The sequence below is a fragment of the Pygocentrus nattereri genome, chromosome 9 (assembly GCF_015220715.1).
Source record: "Pygocentrus nattereri isolate fPygNat1 chromosome 9, fPygNat1.pri, whole genome shotgun sequence".
NCBI classification, from domain to species: Eukaryota; Metazoa; Chordata; class Actinopteri; order Characiformes; family Serrasalmidae; genus Pygocentrus; species Pygocentrus nattereri.
In genome coordinates, this window is record NC_051219.1 from 20,977,506 (window position 1) to 20,998,401 (window position 20,896).

General features: G+C 37.9%; 1 protein-coding gene across 7 annotated transcripts in view; it reads left to right on the forward strand.

The window, feature by feature from the left end:
- nav1a (neuron navigator 1a) overlaps positions 1-20,472 on the forward strand; it is an 85,325-nt gene extending 64,853 nt beyond the window's left edge. For 4 of the 7 annotated variants that reach the window (XM_037541432.1, XM_037541434.1, XM_037541435.1 and 1 more), the window contains 18 exons: positions 1,528-1,605; positions 2,152-2,235; positions 3,543-3,654; positions 3,801-3,919; positions 4,079-4,087; positions 8,214-8,398; positions 8,628-8,790; positions 9,022-9,226; positions 9,567-9,664; positions 9,740-9,832; positions 9,969-10,137; positions 10,969-11,204; positions 12,241-12,395; positions 12,500-12,571; positions 12,757-12,953; positions 13,037-13,155; positions 14,148-14,348; positions 14,731-20,013. In XM_037541432.1, coding sequence (XP_037397329.1) covers positions 1,528-1,605; positions 2,152-2,235; positions 3,543-3,654; positions 3,801-3,919; positions 4,079-4,087; positions 8,214-8,398; positions 8,628-8,790; positions 9,022-9,226; positions 9,567-9,664; positions 9,740-9,832; positions 9,969-10,137; positions 10,969-11,204; positions 12,241-12,395; positions 12,500-12,571; positions 12,757-12,953; positions 13,037-13,155; positions 14,148-14,348; positions 14,731-14,826 — 2,391 coding nt within the window. In that variant the 3' untranslated portion in view covers positions 14,827-20,013. Of the gene's footprint in view, positions 1-1,527; positions 1,606-2,151; positions 2,236-3,542; positions 3,655-3,800; positions 3,920-4,078; positions 4,088-8,213; positions 8,399-8,627; positions 8,791-9,021; positions 9,227-9,566; positions 9,665-9,739; positions 9,833-9,968; positions 10,138-10,968; positions 11,205-12,240; positions 12,396-12,499; positions 12,572-12,756; positions 12,954-13,036; positions 13,156-14,147; positions 14,349-14,730; positions 20,014-20,413 lie in introns of those variants that run through there. The other 3 variants (XM_017694182.2, XM_017694186.2, XM_037541433.1) reach the window with 2 other exon arrangements.
- The last annotated feature ends 424 nt before the right edge of the window (positions 20,473-20,896 follow it).

A 20,896-nucleotide genomic window follows, 5' to 3' on the forward strand; every position in this document is an offset into this window, starting at 1 on the left:
GTGTTAAGGTTCAATTAGCAGGGTAAGAGCACAGTTTTGCTCAAAATATTGCAATGCACACAACATTATGGGTGACATACCAGAGTTCAAAAGAGGACAAATTGTTGGCGCACGTCTTGCTGGCGCATCTGTGACCAAGACAGCAAGTCTTTGTGATGTATTAAGAGCCACGGTATCCAGGGTAATGTCAGCATACCACCAAGAAGGACGCACATCCAACAGGATTAACTGTGGACGCAAGAGGAAGCTGTCTGAAAGGGATGTTTGGGTGCTAACCGGGATTGTATCTAAAAAACATAAAACCACAGCTGCCCAAATCATGGCAGAATTAAATGTGCACCTCAACTCTCCTGTTTCCACCAAAACTGTCTGTCAGGAGCTCCACAGGGTCAAGACACACGGCCGGGCTGCTATAGTCAAACCTTTGGTCACTCGTGCCAATGCCAAATGTCGGTTTCAATGGCGCAAATCTTGGGTTGTGGACAATGTGAAATATGTATTGTTCTCCGAGTCCACCTTTACTGTTTTCCCCACATCCGAGTTTCGGTGTTGAGAAGCCCTAAAGAAGTGTACCACCCAGACTCTTGCATGCCCAGAGTGAAGTATGGGGGTGGATCAGTGATGGTTTGGGCTGCCATATCATGGCATTCCCTTGGCCCAATACTTGTGCTAGATGGGCGCGCCACTGCCAAGGACTACCGAACCATTCTGGAGGACCATGTGCATCCAATGGTTCAAATATTGTATCCTGAAGGCAGTGCCGTGTATCAGGATGACAATGCACCAATACACATAGCAAGACTGGTGAAAGATTGGTTTGATGAACATGAAAGTGAAGTTGAACATCTCCCATGGCCTGCACAGTCACCAGATCTAAATATTATTGAGCCACTTTGGGGTGTTTGGAAGGAGCAAGTCAGGAAATGTTTTCCTCCACCAGCATCACATAGTGGCCTGGCCACTATCCTGCAAGAAGAATGGCTTAAAATCCCTCTGGCCACTGTGCAGGACTTGTATATGTCATTCCCAAGACGAATTGATGCTGTATTGGCCGCAAAAGGAGGCACTACACCATACTAATAAATTATTGTGGTCTAAAACGCGGTGTTTCAGTTTCATTGTCCAACCCCTGTACATATACACACATATATAAACATGCATATATTTATGTTTTATATATGTAGACACACAAAACTGTGAAGTTAATTAGCTGAAACATTACTTATCTCGTAATTGTAGTTTTCAGTTGAATACATGTTAAAGATTTACAAGTCACTGCATTCTTTTTATTATTCACGTTTTTCCTGTTGTCCCAACTTTTTTGGAATTCAGTTTGTATTTTAGGAATTTATACTGCTATCCAGGAATGTTATGAGTCATGTCTCTAGATAGTTAGTTATTATTTTACACATGTGAGTTTGGCCTCCATATAAAATAAGCTCTGCAATAGTTTGGGCCACTGTAACTGAGCCGCTGAGGCATGTCTAGAATTTGGGACTAACACGTCAGTTTTGTTTTTATCCACAGCAAATTCGTAAGCTGAGAAGAGAGCTGGAGTCCTCCCAGGAGAAAGTGGCCAGCCTGACTTCTCAGCTATCTGCTAATGTATGTGCATTTGTTCAGTGTACTGTATACACCTTGTATGTACTACTGCCTAAAATGAAAAAAGCTGGCTCATTTTATGCTTCGACTAAGTGTAATCTCTTGGAAGGACTATAAATAGCATTTTAAAGAATTTTTACTATATTTGCTATGCATTGATGATTTGCCCTGAAATTTTGGAGGCTTTAAAGCACATCATATAGCAGGTATTTTACTGAAACCTTCTTCATCTGGTATACAGTATGCTGCAGCACTTAATCTAAACTTCAGGTTGGTGAGTCAAACTAGGTTCTTTTAAAGCCACATCTCTGCTGGGATTAGCGTTTTCCTTTTTCCTTTTCCTAACACCCAGAGTAAAACTAATGAAGAGTTAATTAGCTTGATAAGATGAATCAGGTGTGTCTGAAGGCAGAACGCCGCAGAGCTGTGACCTGGAAGTAACCCAGTTGAACACCCCTAATTTTCAAATTATAGTTTCTGTAATGTTGCAGAGACACAAACATTTAAATTGCTTAATATGATATTAGATATTGCACTTTTCATTTACAGGCTAACTTGGTGGCAGCGTTTGAACAGAGTCTCACCCTGATGACCACACGCTTGCAGTCCCTCTCAGTCAGTGCTGAACAAAAGGTAGACAATCAAACTACACTACTGTTAACAAGCAGAATCATAATATCCCACATAACTTTCTAACCACTTTGTCAGTAACAAGGCTAAGCAAAAGGGATTCCATAAGATGGCAAAGTCTCTACCACTCAAAGGCCATGACCCAATGCAGTTTATAAGTTTAGAACAGCCACTAAAGCACTGCAGTAAAAAGACCATGAGACACTTTTAGAAAACTCTGAGTGGATTCCGAAGTGAAAGTGTGCATGCGCACAAAAAAACAGGAAATGGCGCCCTAAAAAATCAGATTAGTTGAACCGTGGCTGTGTCCAGAAACTTTTGCTACTCCTCCTGCCCTACCTCTCCCTCCCTACAGCTCTTTTCCTACCCTTGTAGTATACGAGGGAATCAAGGAAACGATGCAGAACAAATGGGACAGCTGACTCTTCAGTGTCGTTAAAGTTGACATTGAAATCTGATGAACTTAGCCTATCAAAACGTTTGCTAGAAAGCACACACCTAATGCGGCTACTCAGAGCCAGCCAATTCACATTTGTGTTATTTTCTTTACTGACTCTTTTTATGCTACTCATGATTAAAATACATCAACTGAAACCGTGCCACTCAAGGAAACTGAGCAAGTTTTTAAATGATCAACAGACATTAAACTGAACAACACTAAGCAAAAGGAATGACTGGACACAAGGAAATGGTTTAGTGGTTCTTGGTGAGTACATTCCAGACCCGATTCTGTGGGTAGATGCCATTTATTAATGAGATCCCAGTTTGTCCAAGTCCACACCAGTGGTGGTCAAGCCCAAGTGAAAAATACAAAATTTTCTGCATTTTTAAGGTCTCACTTATACGTACAATTGCATGATGAAGTTTGAACTCCACATTAAAAGGATAAATATGGTAAAAAGGTTAAAAAGTTTTTGTTACTTGTTCTTCGCAATAGTAATTCTGTTCAAGAGTAATATGGTGTAGTGAGTCTCAGTTACACTGTGAGATCAGAAGAAACCTTGTTGAAGGAAAAGGTGTGCTACTTGTCAGACCATGTTCAGCCAGTTTACAAATGGAAGAAATTTAGCAACATTGGTGTTCTCCCTTGGATTGGGTGGCCAGCAGTTAAGTATGATTCACCATACAGTCCTCAGACAAGTGACAAAGTTCCTAGAATTCCAAATAAATGTTTTACAAAAGTTCTACTCTATCTATTAGGGACATTGAGCAAATTCCTGTTTAATATTGGCCAAATCAACGTAATTTTACTGTTTCATTTATTTGTAATTGATGAGAAGATGCTCAAATGATGGTGTCTGTCCCTACAGGACTCTGAGCTAATGGAATTGAGGAAGACTATAGAAAATTTGAAAGCCAGGAACATTGAGGCACAGGCTGTTATTCAAGTAGCACTCAATAACCCTGATGTTACCCCTAAAGGTGAGAAAAATATTTTTTCAGGGTTTACCTAATGAAATACTACATTATACCATTTCCCCTTTAACACCAGAAATATAGTGTACACCTTTTCATGTCTTAGGGAAATAACAGGAATGTGACTTGTCAAATAACTTTCTTTGTCTTAGAGCTGCGAATTAAGAGACAGAACTCATCAGAAAGCATCGCTAGTCTGAACAGTATTACCAGCCACTCAAGTATGGGCAGTCTGAAAGAGGATGCCAAAAAGAAAAAGAAAAAGAACTGGGTAAGAGAAAAGAGTGCAAGAAGCACCCCAACGTATTATTTGGCCCTGTGCCTGTCCATTGAAATGGTAATTTGTTACTATATCGATTACAGTGTTATACTGTGACCCCAACTCTTCTCTTATTTTCCTTGTCATGTGAATTATCTTGTGAAATCTGAGGTCTATGAGGTGAGTCTTCTGCACTAAAATTTGTGATGCCCAGTGTGATTATTTTCATTCCATGCTGTGATTTTTATTTTGGTTAACGACAACCATAGACATTTCCAGTGAATATCATAAAAAAAAAAAAAAAAAAAAAAAAAAAAAAAAATATATATATATATATATATATATATATATATATATATATATATATATATATATATATATTTTTTTTTTTTTTTTTTTTTTTTTTTTCCTGTTGCTGTAAACACAAATGTGCATTGTCAGCACCTTTATTTTGTGCAAATGTTAATAATACATAGTGAGGGGAAACAAGACAGAGTTCCAGTGCATATATCTACCTAATGTTGACCCAAAATGTCTTTTGTGTTTTGTTCATATTTATAAATGCAATGTATTTACAAGCATAAACAAACATGTTTAAAAATTTAACAAAATTTATTGGGAAAAATTATTAAGACACTATTAAAATATATGTACATAGTGACTCCCGAGTGGTGCCACTGTGTCTAAGCGTTGGCTCCATCATTAGGAGAGCGTGAGTTCGATCCCTGGTGATGCTGCAGCCATCCATAGCCAGGAATCCAAGAGAGCACAACTGGCCTCGCTCTCTCTGGGTGAATAGGATGGCCCCCTTTCTCCCTCCATTACTCAATGCGATACTAGTCAGTGCAGGCTGACGTAACAGATCTGGCGGTCGGCATTTTCCTCCGAGTGCATTTGGCTGTCTACAAAAGATGTAGTGGCTGGTTTCAGAGGTCCTGGAGGAAGCCTGTGCTAGCCTTCGCCCTCCTAGCATTGGTAGTATCGCGTGATCGGGGGAGTCCTAAGTAGTAGCGGGTGGAATTGGAAAGTACTAAATTGGGGTGAAAATGGGAAAAAATTATTTATATATATATATATATATATATATATATATATATATATATATATATATATATGGTAAACATAAAATTAATCTCTACATCTACAATCTACATTCTGTGTCTTAATGCTGCAAAACTAAAAGAATACATTTTTTTGTGCAAATGCATTTTTTAAATTGTGACTCCAACAGAGGGATCTTTGGACAGATAAAGGGACCTTGGACAGATAAAGGTTTGCTGAGAGGAATGGGCCAAAACACACGAACCACAGTGCTGCAAAAATCGATCTACCTTCTTGCCTTAGATGTCTCGAAGCTGGAATTGCCAATAGTGGCTTTGCAACAAAGTACAAATGTTGGTGGTGTGCAAATAGTTTTGCCCTATCAATTTTGTTTTTTAAACATGCACTATGTGGAGAAAAGTACTGGGACTCCTACACACCCACAGAAGCTTTTATGACCTCCCATTCTAAAGCAGTCTTTAGGCAATAATATGAAGTTGGTCTCACCGTGGCAGCTTTAACAGCTTCCACTCTAGGAAGCTTTCTACAAGATGTTGAAGTGTGTCTTTTGGGAACTTTTGCCCATTAATCCAGAAGAGCATTTGGGAGGTCAGACACTGATGTTGGACGAGAGGGTTTGGTTCACAGTCTCTGTTCTAGTTCATCCCAAAGGTGCTTGATGGGGTTGGTCTGCTGAAATATTAAGATTTCCCTTCACTGGATCTAAGGGGCCTAGGCCAGCACCTGAGAAACAACCCCATAGCATTATCTCCTCCTCCATCCAGTGGCAGTCCAGTGGCACTGTGCTTTACACTACACCCCCGTTTGGCACTGTGCAATTTGATCTTAGTCTTGTGTGTACTTTTAATTTAAGTAAATGGAACCAGATTTTTTTCCCCCATAATTATGGGCCATTTATTTTAGTCCATTCGTCATGAAATTTTCACACAATGTAAAGGGTAATGGGTATTTTCAAGTTATGTCAAAAAATGAAAAGTTTAAAAAGTGGAGATACAAGGTTTTATTCTGATAACGGCAAAATGTGTCAGACTACTTGCTTATGCTCCCTATGTCTCCAGAGACATTGCAGGCTTGATCAACTAAAACAGAAAGATTTTTAGTAGATATTCACTATATGTATGTTTCATTTTAACAGCTGACCTTTTATAGTTACTTATGACATCCGTCTCCACCCACTCCATCCTGCCTGCACCCTCTTCTTCACCTCTTTTCTCCATTGCTCTGGATGGTTGACCCAAGATATTTGAAGTCATCCACCTTTACGACCTCTACTCCTTGCATCTTCACCTTTCTACCTGCCTCCCTCTCATTCACACACATGTATTCCGTCTTATCTCTACTGACCTTCATTCCTCTCCTCTCCAGTGCAAACCTCCACCTCTCCAGATTCTCTTCCACCTGCTCTCTACTCTCACCACAGATTACAATGTCATCTGCAAACATCATGGTCCATGGAGCCTCCTGCCTGACCTCATCTGTCAACCTGTCCATCACCATTGCAAATAAGAAAGGGCTCAAAGCTGATCCCTGATGTAACCCTACGTTCACCTTGAAACCATTTGTCACTCCAACTGCACACATCACCACTGTCTCACTATCCTCATACATGTCCTGCACCACCCTAGCATACTTTTCAGCTACACCTGACTTCCTCAGTACCACAGTTCCTGTCTTGGCACCCTATCATATGCCTTCTCTAGCTCCACAAAGACACAATGTAGCGCCTTCTGACCTTCTCTGTACTTCTCTACCAACACTCTCAATGCAAAAATTGCATCTGTGGTACTCTTTCTGGGCATGAAACCAAACTGCTGCTCACTGATCTGAACCTCTTGCCTTAGCCTTGCTTCAACAACTCTTTCCCATACCTTCATGGTGTGGCTCATCAACTTTATACCTCTGTAGTTACTGCAGCTCTGCACATCACCCTTGTTCTTAAAATGTGGACCAGTACACTGCTTCTCCACTCATCAGGCATCCTCTCACTCTCCAGGATTTTGTTAAACAACCTGGTTAAAAAGTCCACTGCCTTCTCTCCTAAACATCTCCATACCTCCACAGGTATGTCATCTGGACCAACTGCCTCTCCATTCTTCATCCTTTTTAAAGCTGCCCTCACTTCCACCTTACTAATTCACTGCACTTCCTGATCCACTATCTCTCCCCCCATTGTCCTCCTCTCTCTCTCGTTTTCCTCATTCATTAGTTCTTCAAAGTACTCCTTCCATCTACTCAACACTCTCTGTTCACTCACTAGTACATTTCCCTCTCTATCCTTTATCAGCCTAACCTGCTGTACATCCTTTCCAGCTCTATCTCTCTTTTTAGCCAAACGATACAAGTCCTTTACTCCTTCTTTACTGTCCAGCCTCTCATACAGCTCATCATAGGCCTGAGCCTTTGCCTTTGCCACCATTCTTTTTGCTATGCGACTAACCTCACAGTACTCCTGCCTACTTCCTTCATCTCTCTGGTTATCCCACTTTTTCTTAGCTTCCTTCTTCTTCTGAATACTCTCCTGGACTTCCTCATTCCACCACCAATATTCTTTGTCTTCTTTCCTCTTAGGAGGCCTTAATAAATAGAATTCAGTGATCTGAGAGAATAATCAACCATTGCACCAGTAATACTGCCATAGCATGTGCCTTTACAATTCCTGCATGTGAAGATTAATTGCACAGCAGTGAATTTTTTTGTTGTTGCAAAAATTTGTTTTGTTGTCTATTGTTGACAGCACAGTGTCAAATTTTTACAAGATCTTGTAAACTGTAAACTGTAAAGCAAAAGAAAGTTTTTTTTGGTAATTATTATTTGAATAAGTCTTTTATGAAATCATTTCATTAAAGTAAATTATATTTAATTTTAAAATACAATATTCTGAATATTCTGTCAAAATAACTGATGAATAGGTCACCTTAAAAACATTTTCCATAGCTGAACCCTCCTAGCACAAATCTAACACTGAAGTGCAGAAGTGACCAGAAAGTAAAATGAGACACGAGTTCTCACAGAAATAGTAATGTTTAGCTTTCTGTCTAGCAGTTGTAATTTCTGTCTAATAATAGCAACAACTGGGAATAAGCAATAGGTTACATTTCTTACTCTGCATTTTTATTGCTTTTTGTCTCCTCTAGCAGTAACAAATACATGAATTGATGTTAACAAACACAGCCCTCCCATGTATTTTGTACTTGTACTCTTTCACTCTCACACACTCATTCTCTCTTTCTCTCTCTCCTTCTAGTTACGGAGCTCCTTTGGAAAGGCATTTAGCATTAAGAAGGGTACAAAGTCTGGCTCTCTGTACTCTGACATTGAGGAAATCGCCACTCCCGACTCCTCTGCCCCCAGCTCTCCCAAACTGAACCATGAAGGAGATGAGACTATGCCCATGTCCCTTCAGTCCACCCAGGCAAACTCTTCTTCTGTGTGAGTGATAGCTCTTTACCCACTGTAAGCTGGTTGTTTTTATTCATGTAGAGAAGTATGACTGTGGATGTATATTTTTTTAAAAAAAGCATCTGAAAATTAACTGCAAAGCAGCAACTATTCATTTTTGTTGAATTCTTAAATATTAAAAAAATGTGCTCTGAGACAATAATGAACAGTTTCACCTGGGTAACCAAAGGAGAAACAGTCTGACACTCTTGTTTTGTAGGATCTATGAAGGGAATGAGGAACAGGAAAGTGAGGAAAAAGTGGTGTCTGAACTTCGCTCTGAGCTCTGGGAGAAAGAGATGAAGCTGACAGACATCCGTCTAGAGGCGCTAAACTCAGCCCATCAACTGGAACAGCTGAGAGAGGCCATGAACAACATGCAGGTTTGTCAGCATCTCATGTTGTGTACTTTTTCCACCGCAGTTAGTGAGTTTGCCTTTTAATCGAACATTTATTCCAAAAATGATGTGATACTGGTAGTGCAAATATTGTAAAGCATTGTTTGCATTATAAAAATGAAACCAGCCCCAATACCTTTTGCTACATTTTAAGCAGTGTTAGAGTTGTTGCTATTCTAGAGACCTGTAATGATAGATGACACTTCTTCCCTTCAGTTAACAGTGGAAAACCTGAAGGCAGAAAATGACCAGCTGAAAACAGGAAGTGCTCCACAGTCACTGGTGCTCCCTTGCGTTCTCCCCACCTCCTCCACCTCTCAGCCGTCGGGGCTGGCTTCTATGCTTGGATCTGGCCACCTCACAACTGCCACAAACCTGGCTAGGTCTTTTAGTCTTAGCCTTAATGAGTGTTCTGAGCCGAGTAAGTTCAAGCCAGCTAACCATTGCCATTATTTAGCTGTAATAATTGACAGAATGTGTTCAACTTTGGCGAATGTCTTTAACATTTTGTTGTCATTCGACTAATTAACTTAACTAATTACATTAACTTTAGTTATGACAGACGGTAAAACTAACATGTAACCACATCCTTCCCAGATTCGCTCTAACTACTTATAATTTAGATTCACTTTAACATTTGACAAGCAGCAATTGCGACTCATTTACACTAAAATGCAAGATGGCACTTAACTTCACTAGTTTAGGTTAATTATGCAGTTGAGACAGATTGTTTATTTATTTATTTATTTTTCTTTCTCTAGACAATGTACCCATGGAGGTAATGAGTTTATCTTCGCCAAGGGGTGAAGTTCGGCTGCGTGTGGTGGTTGGCATGGCTGACCAACCGTTATCTAGAGAGGTATTGCGATATAAATAGACATGTATTTTTAAAATCTGTATATTGGGTTGCTAACCTATGTGTCTATTGATTTAGCGGGTGAAACAGGATTTCTATATTGGTTCGGGAAGGATAGACTCAAATACTGATTGGGCTACACTGGACACAGTCATTACCACAACTTTCCAGGTGGGTTATGCTATGCTAAGCATGAAATAGTTAAACTAGACTCAAATCAAATGGACTCAAATACATTTGATTCTTGATTGTTTTTAATATTGTGTATGTGTAGTACCTGTAATTTTAGTTTACTTGTCTCTTTTAGGACTACATTTCCCAGGTGGACCCCAGTACTAGCATGGGACTGTCTGTCGACTCCATACACAGCTACAGTATAAACCAAGTCAGGCGGGAACTTGGCGACGAAAGTCCAGATAGTTTGCCCTCTTACTTTTTGAATAAAGGGCCTGGACATATTACTGTGACCCTTAAAGGTATCTTCATTGTCTCTCATTGTTTGATTCCTCTTTTTCCACTGGCTCCCGCTTGTTCAAGTTGAACAGAAACATGCACAACCCAGGCTGGCATACACACATGCATACACACACATAGGCTCATTGGTGACAAAATATGTCTGGTCACAGAACACTTTTTCATATGCAAGCACAGAATTGCACACTAAAACTATATACTATACCAACCACTGTGGTATAGTGTATAATTTTAGTGTGCAGTTCTGTGCTAGTGGGTAACACCTGCCTTCTACGCTGTAGAATGGGGTACAAACCTATGCCAGACAAAGCCCCCTGCACTGTACCAATAAGAGTCCTTGGGCAAGACTCCTAACACTACCTTTGCCTACCTGTGTAAAAAATGTAAAATTTTAAGTCACTCTGGATAGAATGTCTGGCAAATGCCATAAATGTAAACAAATGTAATTAAGATTTATTAATACTGGTGCTGATGATCATGATTGCATATGAGCTTATGAAGATACACGTCTGGAATTAGATTCAAACTGAAAAATCTTATCATTTTTGTAGAATATTTCTGTGTTACTAATTCATTGATACAAATAATCATTGATTTTATTTCTTTTGTGTCACATTTTCCCATATCACTATTTATTAATTGACACGAAAGGGTTTCCTTCTTACGGTCAACTTTAGGATTTTTTTTTTCTCTCTTTTTGTAATTCTTTCCTTTTTGAATTCTAGCCTTCTACCTTATTTTTTCATTTTTGATCCTCCCCATTGTTTGTAACAAATTAATTTTATGCTCTCTCCTCCCCTTACCTCTACCTTTCTTTTTTTACCCTCTCTTAGGTTTTAAGGAAAAATGTGTCGACAGTCTTGTCTTTGAGACACTTATTCCCAAGCCAATGATGCAACACTATATTAGTCTGTTGCTGAAGCACAGACGACTGATTCTGTCAGGTCCCAGTGGCACAGGAAAAACCCACCTCACTTCTCATCTGGCTGATTACTTGCTAGAGAAGACTGCCCATGAGGGAGCCCCTGGACATGTTGTTACCTTCAACATGCACCAGCAGACCTGCAAGGTAAGCATCTATGTAGTCATTCTGATTTAAAGAAAAACTTCAACTGTGCTAATGTTGCTAATAAAGAATGAAAAGAAAGATGCTATTATGAAAACTAGATGGTAACTGGTGCTTAATATTGTTTACTTGTTAGCATTTTTGATGAAACTATTGATTTAAATCTTAAATGTGAATGCACATTATGGATCAGGTTTTGTGACGCATATTAAAAGAGAAATTCAGATTTTATTTCTGAATAATTAAGTCAATAAGATTTAAACAAAGTCATTTAGGGTGGTTTGATTTTGCATGGACCATCCTACACAAACCTGCCAAATCAGAATTATTCACAGAAGTGTTGACAGGAAGCAGATCTCAAAACTATTTAATGACTCTAAACACTGTATCACAAAAAGCTGTAACACAGAATGGTTACAGGTACATTACCTAATGCCTGATGCATTGTTTTATAGTAGTTCTGAGATAAAGTTTTGTCTTAAAGTTTTTTTTTGTAAATACATGCATGGCAAATTGGTACATACAGTGTGTTATAAGGCAAGATCTTTTTTCCTTCAGGTTCACTATTAACATCACATGAAAACTCATGTAGGTTGTTTTGGATAGCAACTGGTCATTGTACAAAGAAGGAAGTGACTAAATTTGTATTATAGACATCCCAACTCCTAGTTCCTATCAATACCACTGTAATGAAATTGTTTTGGTAAGATTTCACATAAAACCTCTTTGAATGACTTGGTTAAATTATGCAAAAATATTTTGAAAAATAGGCTGTTAATTTAATGTGCAGTCTTGGGCTACATTTCATTGTCAGAAAAATGACTTCTTGGAAAAAAATACTATATAGGCATATAGGAAAAAACATTGTGTATTATGTTACAGTAAAACATCATTAAAGTCACTGAAACATATTATATAACATATCACTCCAAAAACAATACATATCTACATATTTAAACTTTTCTTTTGTTTGTTTGTTCAATTAAGTGGCAGTTGCCAGTTTTGTCAGAATGTTCACCTCAATTTTCTACCATTTCAGGAGCTCCAGCTGTACTTGTCAAATCTAGCCAATCAGATTGACCATGACTGCAGTGCAGAAGACATCCCATTGGTCATTGTTTTAGATGATGTCAGTGATGCAGCATCTATTAGTGAGCTGGTCAACAGTGCACTGACGTGCAAATATCACAAATGGTGAGAAATGCTTGAACTAAATTAAATTTTGATGGACTGCAAAAATAAACTGTTTTAAAATGTGTTCACTTAGATGAATAATTATGTTTTCACACTTATCACAGCCCATACATAATTGGAACAACCAATCAACCTGTGAAGATGTCATCAAATCATGGCCTGCACCTCAGTTTCAGGTGTGGTCAGACACTTATTGGCTAGTATGTTACAGGATTTATTGTTCCTCCAGGATTGCTTCTTATGTCAACAGCATGGCACCTATCAACAAATGATCTAAACCTTTGATCAAAGATGCTTTCATTACAAGCATGTTATTCATGTCATGGTTATTTATTTTTCATTTTCCTGTATTTTTAATCAGGATGGTTACCTTCTCCAACAATGTGGAGCCTGCCAATGGCTTCCTGTTGCGTTACCTGCACAGGAAGCTGATTGAGGCAGAGGATGAGAGCACAGTGCACCATGGAGAGCTGCTGAAGGTGCTGGACTGGGTCCCCAAGCTTTGGTACCACCTGCACACATTTTTGGAGAAACACAGCACATCTGACTTCCTTATTGGTACCGTCCTAAAGGAATTTTTTTCTGACATTTGACGGCGCTGTTAGTAGTTCTTGTTAGATGACTCACTGTTGTCTTTGCAGGTCCATGTTTTTTCCTGTCATGCCCAGTGACATTAGCAGAGTTTCGTTCCTGGTTCATTGATCTGTGGAACCAGTCAATCATTCCCTATCTGCAAGAAGGAGCAAAGGATGGGATGAAGGTAGGGGAAAATTGTTCATGCTACATTGATAAGGTTTTGATAAAGAAAATGACTGGCTCTATGCTGAAAGGACCACTAAGGCAGAGTCTCAAAAACACCAGGCTGCAGACCTGTGGCTGTGGATTATAGGATACCAGGCCACGCCAAATCAGTTGTGAGCAGGAAGATAGTACCCTAACTGCTGAAGTCCGCAAATGAATTATGATTTATGTAATTAATATTATTATAATAGTATTTTAAGGCTTGATTATTTCCATAAAACTTACATTGAAAATCTGGATTTTCTTTCTTTTAAACCTTTAAATAAACAACAGAATGTAAAATTTAGAAAAATGTAAAATAAAGAAATGTCAGGTGGATTTGCTGTACTCATCAGAAGCTTTTGCACAATTTGTGGAGCAAAAGGGGGGAGATACAAAATTCTATGATTTTCACAGTTTTATGCAAAAGTTTGGGCACCCTGGCCAAATAAAGTTTTGTTGATTTGCTAAGAGAAGTTAACATATGTTCTATAGAGAAAATACATCTGTACATTTTAATGCACAGTTATTGTTATTTGCTAAATTAACATATCTGAGAAGAACATAAATATGTTTAACATAACACATTTCAATACACATTTACAACAAATTATAAAAAGTCTCCCAATTTTAAAATCTGTCTGCTGATGTACTGTGTACCACAACATAGAGCGAATCTGTAATACACAGATCTGCATACTGGCCAGGCGACCAGGGTCTTTTCTGTGTGCAGTTTGCATGTTGTCCCTGTGCCTGCCTGGGTTTCCTCAGGATGCTCCGGTTTCCTGCCTTCCGCCCAGTGACCGCTGGAATAGTCCCCAGGTCCTCACAGGCTCAGAATGTGTGTGTGTGTGTGAGAGAGAGAGAGAGACAGAGAGGTTGAGGCAGAGCTCTATACTTGGTATTTTATTGTTTGATTGTCTGTGACTTACTGAGCAATTTGGGTCATTAACGTTTTGTTATCTGCTGCAGGTTCATTGTCAGAAGGCAGTATGGGAGGACCCAGTGGAGTGGGTACGAGACACTCTGCCTTGGCCCTCAGCCCAGCAGGACCAAGCTAAGCTCTTGCACCTCCCTCCCCCCATTGCTGGCCCCAACACTGTCCCAACACAGTCCAACAGTGACAGGCCTGGAAAGGACACACAGCTACTGGCCATGGAGTCAGACCCACTGGTAAGGCTTCACAGCAGGTCTATAAAAAGTACTATACACAGAACAGTTGATGTTTTAAGCTGTCCAAGTCATTTTTCATAATGTTTATAATGAGTTTGCCTCAAATAATGATGAAAAATCATTGAGTGAATCATCAGTATGTTGAGTATTTAAGTAAAGGCTAGAAAAAGTATAGACAGTAATTTTAAAGGGTTTTGAGATCAGCCATCTTGATATGATAAGGCCCTTTTAATGCTGCTCCATGCTTCATTTTCTGCAAAGCACCAGAGAAATCATTTAGTGTAAGACATGTTCCAGTTCCCAGTGTTGCAACATGTTAAGATGCTACCTAATTTAACAATAGCTTACAGAAAAATTTATGTGCTATCTACCACTCATTCAGATGGCTATGCTGCTGAAACTGCAGGAATCTGCCAACTACATTGAGTCACCAGAAAGGAACATTTCATTGGACCCCAGTTTCCAAGCAACGCTATGAATGCCAAAAAGATCTGGACTCAATGGCTAAGTCTGTTAAAACACTTTCTGGTGCATTTGGTAAAGATTGTTTCCCCCTGTAACGGTTATGCAGGCTCTACAAAAAACTGGAAAGGATATGCAGGCTCAACTATGACCAGATGACCAAATCTTTCTCTTTTGTTTCTGTATTCTAACTTAAAAAAGAAAATCAAAAATATACTATGGGAAACTAATGTGTTTGCAACATTGATCTATTCGTTCCTCTGCTGATCTAATCTGCAAGTGCATGGCAATCACTGCAACTGAAATTTATAGAAATCATCAGACTTGATCAGATGTTTGTTTTTTCCACATCTGCTCAAGGAACCGAAGAAATGACTTTCTGCAGCCAATGTCTGTCTCTTTCTCATGACTATCAGTTCTCTTTACGTATTTATTTTGAACAGGTAAATATAGAACTTTTATCATTCAAATGGATGATTATACATGTCACAACTACCTGTTTTAGTACAGTATGAAGGTGCACCCACAGAATTACAGACAATTTACATGTATGCAAAATGTAATTCAAGCAATGGTGCTTGGAGTACAGCCTTAACAGATAAACCATACATGATACAGTATTCCATAAACTGACTTCCAGAAAGATGTGAAGCTTATCATAGTATATCTATTACCTCATAGAATGATGCACTATAAGTCCAAACATTTGTAGACACCTGCTCATCCTATGTTTCTACCAAAATTTAAGGTATTAACAGGGAGTATTCCCTATTCCTTGGCTGCAGAAACTGCCTTTACTCTTCTAGGAAGGATCTAAACTGGATGTTGGGACATTGCTGTGAGAATTTGAACACATTCAGCCTCAAGAGCATTATTTAGGTCAGGTACTTATTTTCAGTAATAAGAAGTGGACCCCAGAATGCGCTGTTGGCACCGCTTCACAGCCCAATGTGGGGCATCCTGGACATGGGGCATGTTGATAGTAGACTTGTGGCATGCAGTCTTATCTGCCAATAGCCGGTGTGGCTCAGGTTTTCAGTCCAAACAAGCAGAGAATTGCCTGATTTCACTTGTTTAATCAATTGCTCAGTCTTCAAATAACTGATCAGCTGTACTCCTGCTTTGTTGGAAAAAAAAACTGCAACCACACAAGCTCTTTGCAGATAAGATTAGACACCCCTTCAATAGACTGTACAAGACTATACAAGCTGTGTGCGCACAATTCAATGCCTGTGTCAGCAGTGGGTACATCTTAAAGCATTAACCAATTAGGAAGGATGTCTGCAAAATTTTGGACATATAGTCTGTAATGTCATGGTACATTGCATTCCTATAAATACTTTTTCCTAAGACTTGGAGAGATGACAGGAAAAAAAACAACAGTTGGTGCATAAAGATGTTTTCAAATGAGAAAATGCACTTTGTTTTATAGATTAAATGAAGTATATAGCCTTTTGTTGGTGATTTGTATTTTAAGAATGGATAATGAGCAGAGATAACAAAGGTAATCTAGAAGGATTAAGGAACAATTCTGCCTTGAATGGTAAATGATTGCACCTTATTTGTTCCACAATCTAGGGTGCTTTATGTATATCAAAAATAGCAAAAATGGAAAGCCAAGCCTTACATGTGATATTCCATTTTGAGTATCCAATGTATGGTGAATACCAATATATGGTAACACATCAGTTTACGGTGCATAAGGACTGCCTAAGGACTTTATAAAATGTTTACACTATATGCTTCCACAGACACATTTGAACTTCTGTTCAAAAGTTTGGAATCACTATTTTCAATAATAAATCTAGAAAAATGTATGAAATTGTTATATCCTATTCTGTGAATTTTTACAGCTTTCAAAATAAAAAAAAAACCTACAAGCAAAATGTGAAATATTAAAATGTTGCAAATATAAATAATTAAAGTAAAATCAAACTTTTTTCACTCATTCTGATATAAATTTTAGTTTTTGCTTTAATGTTTTCTATTTGCTGAATTTGCCAATATCTTTTTTGCTTCTGGAATCTCTCTTTTGCTGCTGAAATCTTTCTTTTGCTTCTAACTTCTTACAAGTTTTTAGCAGGGGCAGGTCATAGAAGAGGTTGTTCAACTGCACTCTCTATTGGTCAGCTGATTTGAAGTGACAGGTCTTCTGAACATGAACCGCCCCTAGCATGGCAGAAGAGGCAGTAATGAGTGCTGCTATGAACGTACCATTATACAAGTTTATGGGTCCTGTGTAAAATTATATAACTCACCATGGACGTTGAAGAACAAGCTATACGTTAGTTGATTATGAATGAATGAAACTGCACAACCTATCAAGTTCACAGCCGCTAGCGCAAACCAGCCTAGCAGTGTCTGCTAGGGCTAAATAGGCTAGTCAAGGTGATAAGGAGGACTCATTTGCTAAAATATCTTAAGTTAGTTCACAGAATTAATGTGAATTATTAATGTGAACGTGAAGGTTGTTTGATTTAACTTGCATTATTTGTATTTAAAACACATTTTGGACATTTTGAGACTTAATATTTTGCTTGTGAATTATTATTTTTTAATTTTTTTTTACTTTTGGCACAAATGAACTTCATATGTCTAGAACTGTAGTTGATTCTAAAATAACCGAAAATCTGTGTATAGTATCAAGAATAAACTAATTACATTAATAATATTCACCATATTTCAAAAGTGGAGATGGAAATATTATTGTAAATAGTCTGTACAAGAACTGTATCCTCATTGTATATTATATATAAAATAACACATTGTTAATATCACAAGTGATTTTTCAAAATTTTGAACAGTAGTTATAGGTGTGGGTGTTGTAAATGAGAGAGATTTATGAATACTTATGTTGACCACTAGTGTTATGTCTGCAGCATTTATTAATGGGCATTTAAACATGTATGGATAACATGTTATTCTCATATGTGCTGTGAATATTTCATAAAGTCCATAGATTGTGGACCTTTAAATAATTTTTTGTATGAGTGTTGTATGAGTTCATGTTTTAGGAGTGTTCTCCTTATTTGAGTTGGCTTTACTTTCACTGTCATTGTGAGTGTCCAGCAGTGCTTTGGTTTTTATTTTGTAATTCCATCTGATCATCTGAGTAAGAGTAACCCAGACTGTCATAGTGTTATATGCATTATGCATGTTATATGCATAAGGTAAAGACTGCAGTCGTAGGACAGTAAACTGATGCTTTGCTCTTTGGATTTTAAGTGCCCAAGAACTGCTCTGTGAACAAGATTCTAGAATTTTACCATAAAATGCCAAAGGGTGTTTTGACAACAAATGCAGAAAGCAGTCAAAGCAAAGTTATCTTTATTCAGACTGTGGTGGTCTGTGGAATAATGTCAAAACCTTATGACCCAGATGGGTGCTTGGCTAATAACAACATTAGGAGAAATACCATTTCTCACTAAGGCACTGAGCAGCAAGTGTACTGATTAAAAAAAGAGACCAAAAAATTTTGCAAATGTAATAAACGCAGGAAAAAGCAAAAAGCGACTGTTTTAGTTTGCTGACACACCCATGCATGCTTAGATGTTGCTCATGTACTATATTAAAGTCTTGTTATCCTGACTTGTAGCCCTCTAACAGTAAACATGAAAGTCAATTTTTTAAAGGTAATTTTCTAAAGTGTTTTTTACTAAAGAAACTTAGATGGCCATTTGTAAATAGAATTTTCACAAAAAAAGAGAAAAAAGATGCATCCATAAATTCTCAAACTAACATCAAGTATATGTGTACTGTTAGCACACATTGTAGTAATGTACTCCAGTAGCCATGGTACTGAGATCTCTCTCTTCATTGCCTGAGACACATGAGATCCAGTAAACTGCCATGAACTGATTTGAAACTTCCTTAAAAAGTGTGCTATGTTTTGTGCTTCTTGTATGTATTTGACTGCGCATAAAATTATCTTTTGTCTTTCAGAAAGCAGTCACAACAGTGTTTGGTAGCAGTGCCTCACTTCACACAAATACCTCAAATTTCTCAAAATACTTGCTGATAGCTTCAGAAATGCATGTGTGGACTAAATAGGAACTAAATAGCAACACTCACAATGACCTGTGCCTAAATATAAAGGATCCTGTTAGATATGGCCACGTTACAAGTTGTGAGAGGAACGCAAATGATAGTTAGCATTTAATACTTTTTTTCATTCTTTTATTGAAAAAAATGTTGGCTAACACAAAACTTAAGCAGTCTTCCCCTTTCCAAGTTGTTCATATTTATATGAAAAAATATGCTGTTTCCATGTTCTTTAGTCTGATAAATTTGTGTATGCAAAGTGTCCTTTTGTTTAAATAAGACTATTTAGCAACCTGATTTGGCATTAATAAAGTCTAGCCCGGTAAGCCATCCTGAATCCCGCAAGCTTTGGAGACATTTTTAATAACACAAATTATCTTGTTTGTCCAGCTATGGGGACGTTACAGTGTAAATTTGAAGCCAAATACTGAAGCTCATAAGATGTTGATGCTGAGGCCAACCTGTTACAGAGGAAGATCCAGGATGGTTTGTACCAAGGTAGTCAAATATAAAGTGTATCTAAAAGAACAGGGAGGGCGCAAATGCTTTCCCTTGTTACAGTGTTAATTTGAAATATAAGCACAATTGCATTTTAAGAAACTATTTAAAACCTCAAAGTTCTAATATATTCTTGGATATGAAGCCAAAACAGGTTGCTTGGTTGTCACTCTAAACAAGAGTTATGAATACAGTTTTTTTTTTTTTTTTTAATTTCTTTATTTACAAATATTTAATACCAGTAATAGATAACATGGCTAGGTGAAATGTTGTAGCTAACATGCAGATTTGATGGTGTTTAATTGTTGTTGATGTATGCTACGTTTGTATGTTTGCGAAAAATTATAAGTATCCCATTGGGATCTCAAAACATTTTTGTTATTTATAGATCTTTTTTTCTTCATAAAGCTCATTATAAAGCTTTATATTTTGTACAGAACATGGCAATTGTAAACAGTGTATATAAATACTAGTAAGCGCATCTGCGACAACAATCATGGTATGTATGTATTAATTAAGTAGGCTTAGGTTTAGATTTTTCTTTCAGGTTTACAAAGCGTAAAGCTTGAGAAGTGTATAAGAAGGCACATCTGATCTGACTGAATTTCATCACCTAATATTTCTACAAAATCTTCAATAAACTCATGCCATTTGTTTACTGAAATATGTGTGTACTCCTTTCCTATCAAATTTTTTTTTGTAGGTTACTTTTTTTATCAAGAGTGTAAGGCACCAAAGGCTTTTTTCTACAAGCACTTGTCTGGGGTGGGTTATAACACAACAGTTGAGCCCGTCCAACAACAACACAATAAAAAAACACGCATATCATTCCACCCCTTTTTATGGCTTATTTTGTTTTCTATTTTATTTTGTGCAATCTTTTCCAAAAACTGCAATATATAAATAAAAACAATGCAATAATGTGCATATAATTTAAAACCCATATTTAATTGCAAAAAGTACAAAGACAACATATCAAATGTTGAAAGTGACAAGTTTATGATTTTTTTTTTTTTTTTAATATGCCCATTTTGAATTTGATTGGTGTTGGGATTGTTTTTCAGGAGTTGAGCTCGGTCTCTTTGTTCCAGTGAAAGGAACTCTTAATGCTTCAGCACCAAGAGATTTTGGACAATTTCATGCTCCCAACTTTGTGGGAACAGTTTGGGAATGGCCCCTTCCTGTTCCAACATGACTACGCACCAGTACACAAAGCAAGGTCCGTAAAGACATGGATGAGCGAGTTTGGTGTGGGCTGCACAGAGTCCTGACCTCCAACCCAATAGAACACCTTCGGGATGAATTAGAGTGGAGACTGTGAGCCAGGCCTTCTCATCCAACATGAGGACAGTGTCTGACCTCACGAATGTGCTTTTGCAAGAATGGTCAAGAATTCCCATAAACACACTCCTAAACCTTGTGGAAAGCCTCACCAGAAGAGTGGAAGCTGTTTTAGCTGCAAAGGGTGGAACGACATCATTTTAAACCCTATGGATTACGAATGGTATGTCACTCAAGTTCATATGCATGAGCGAATACTTTTGGCA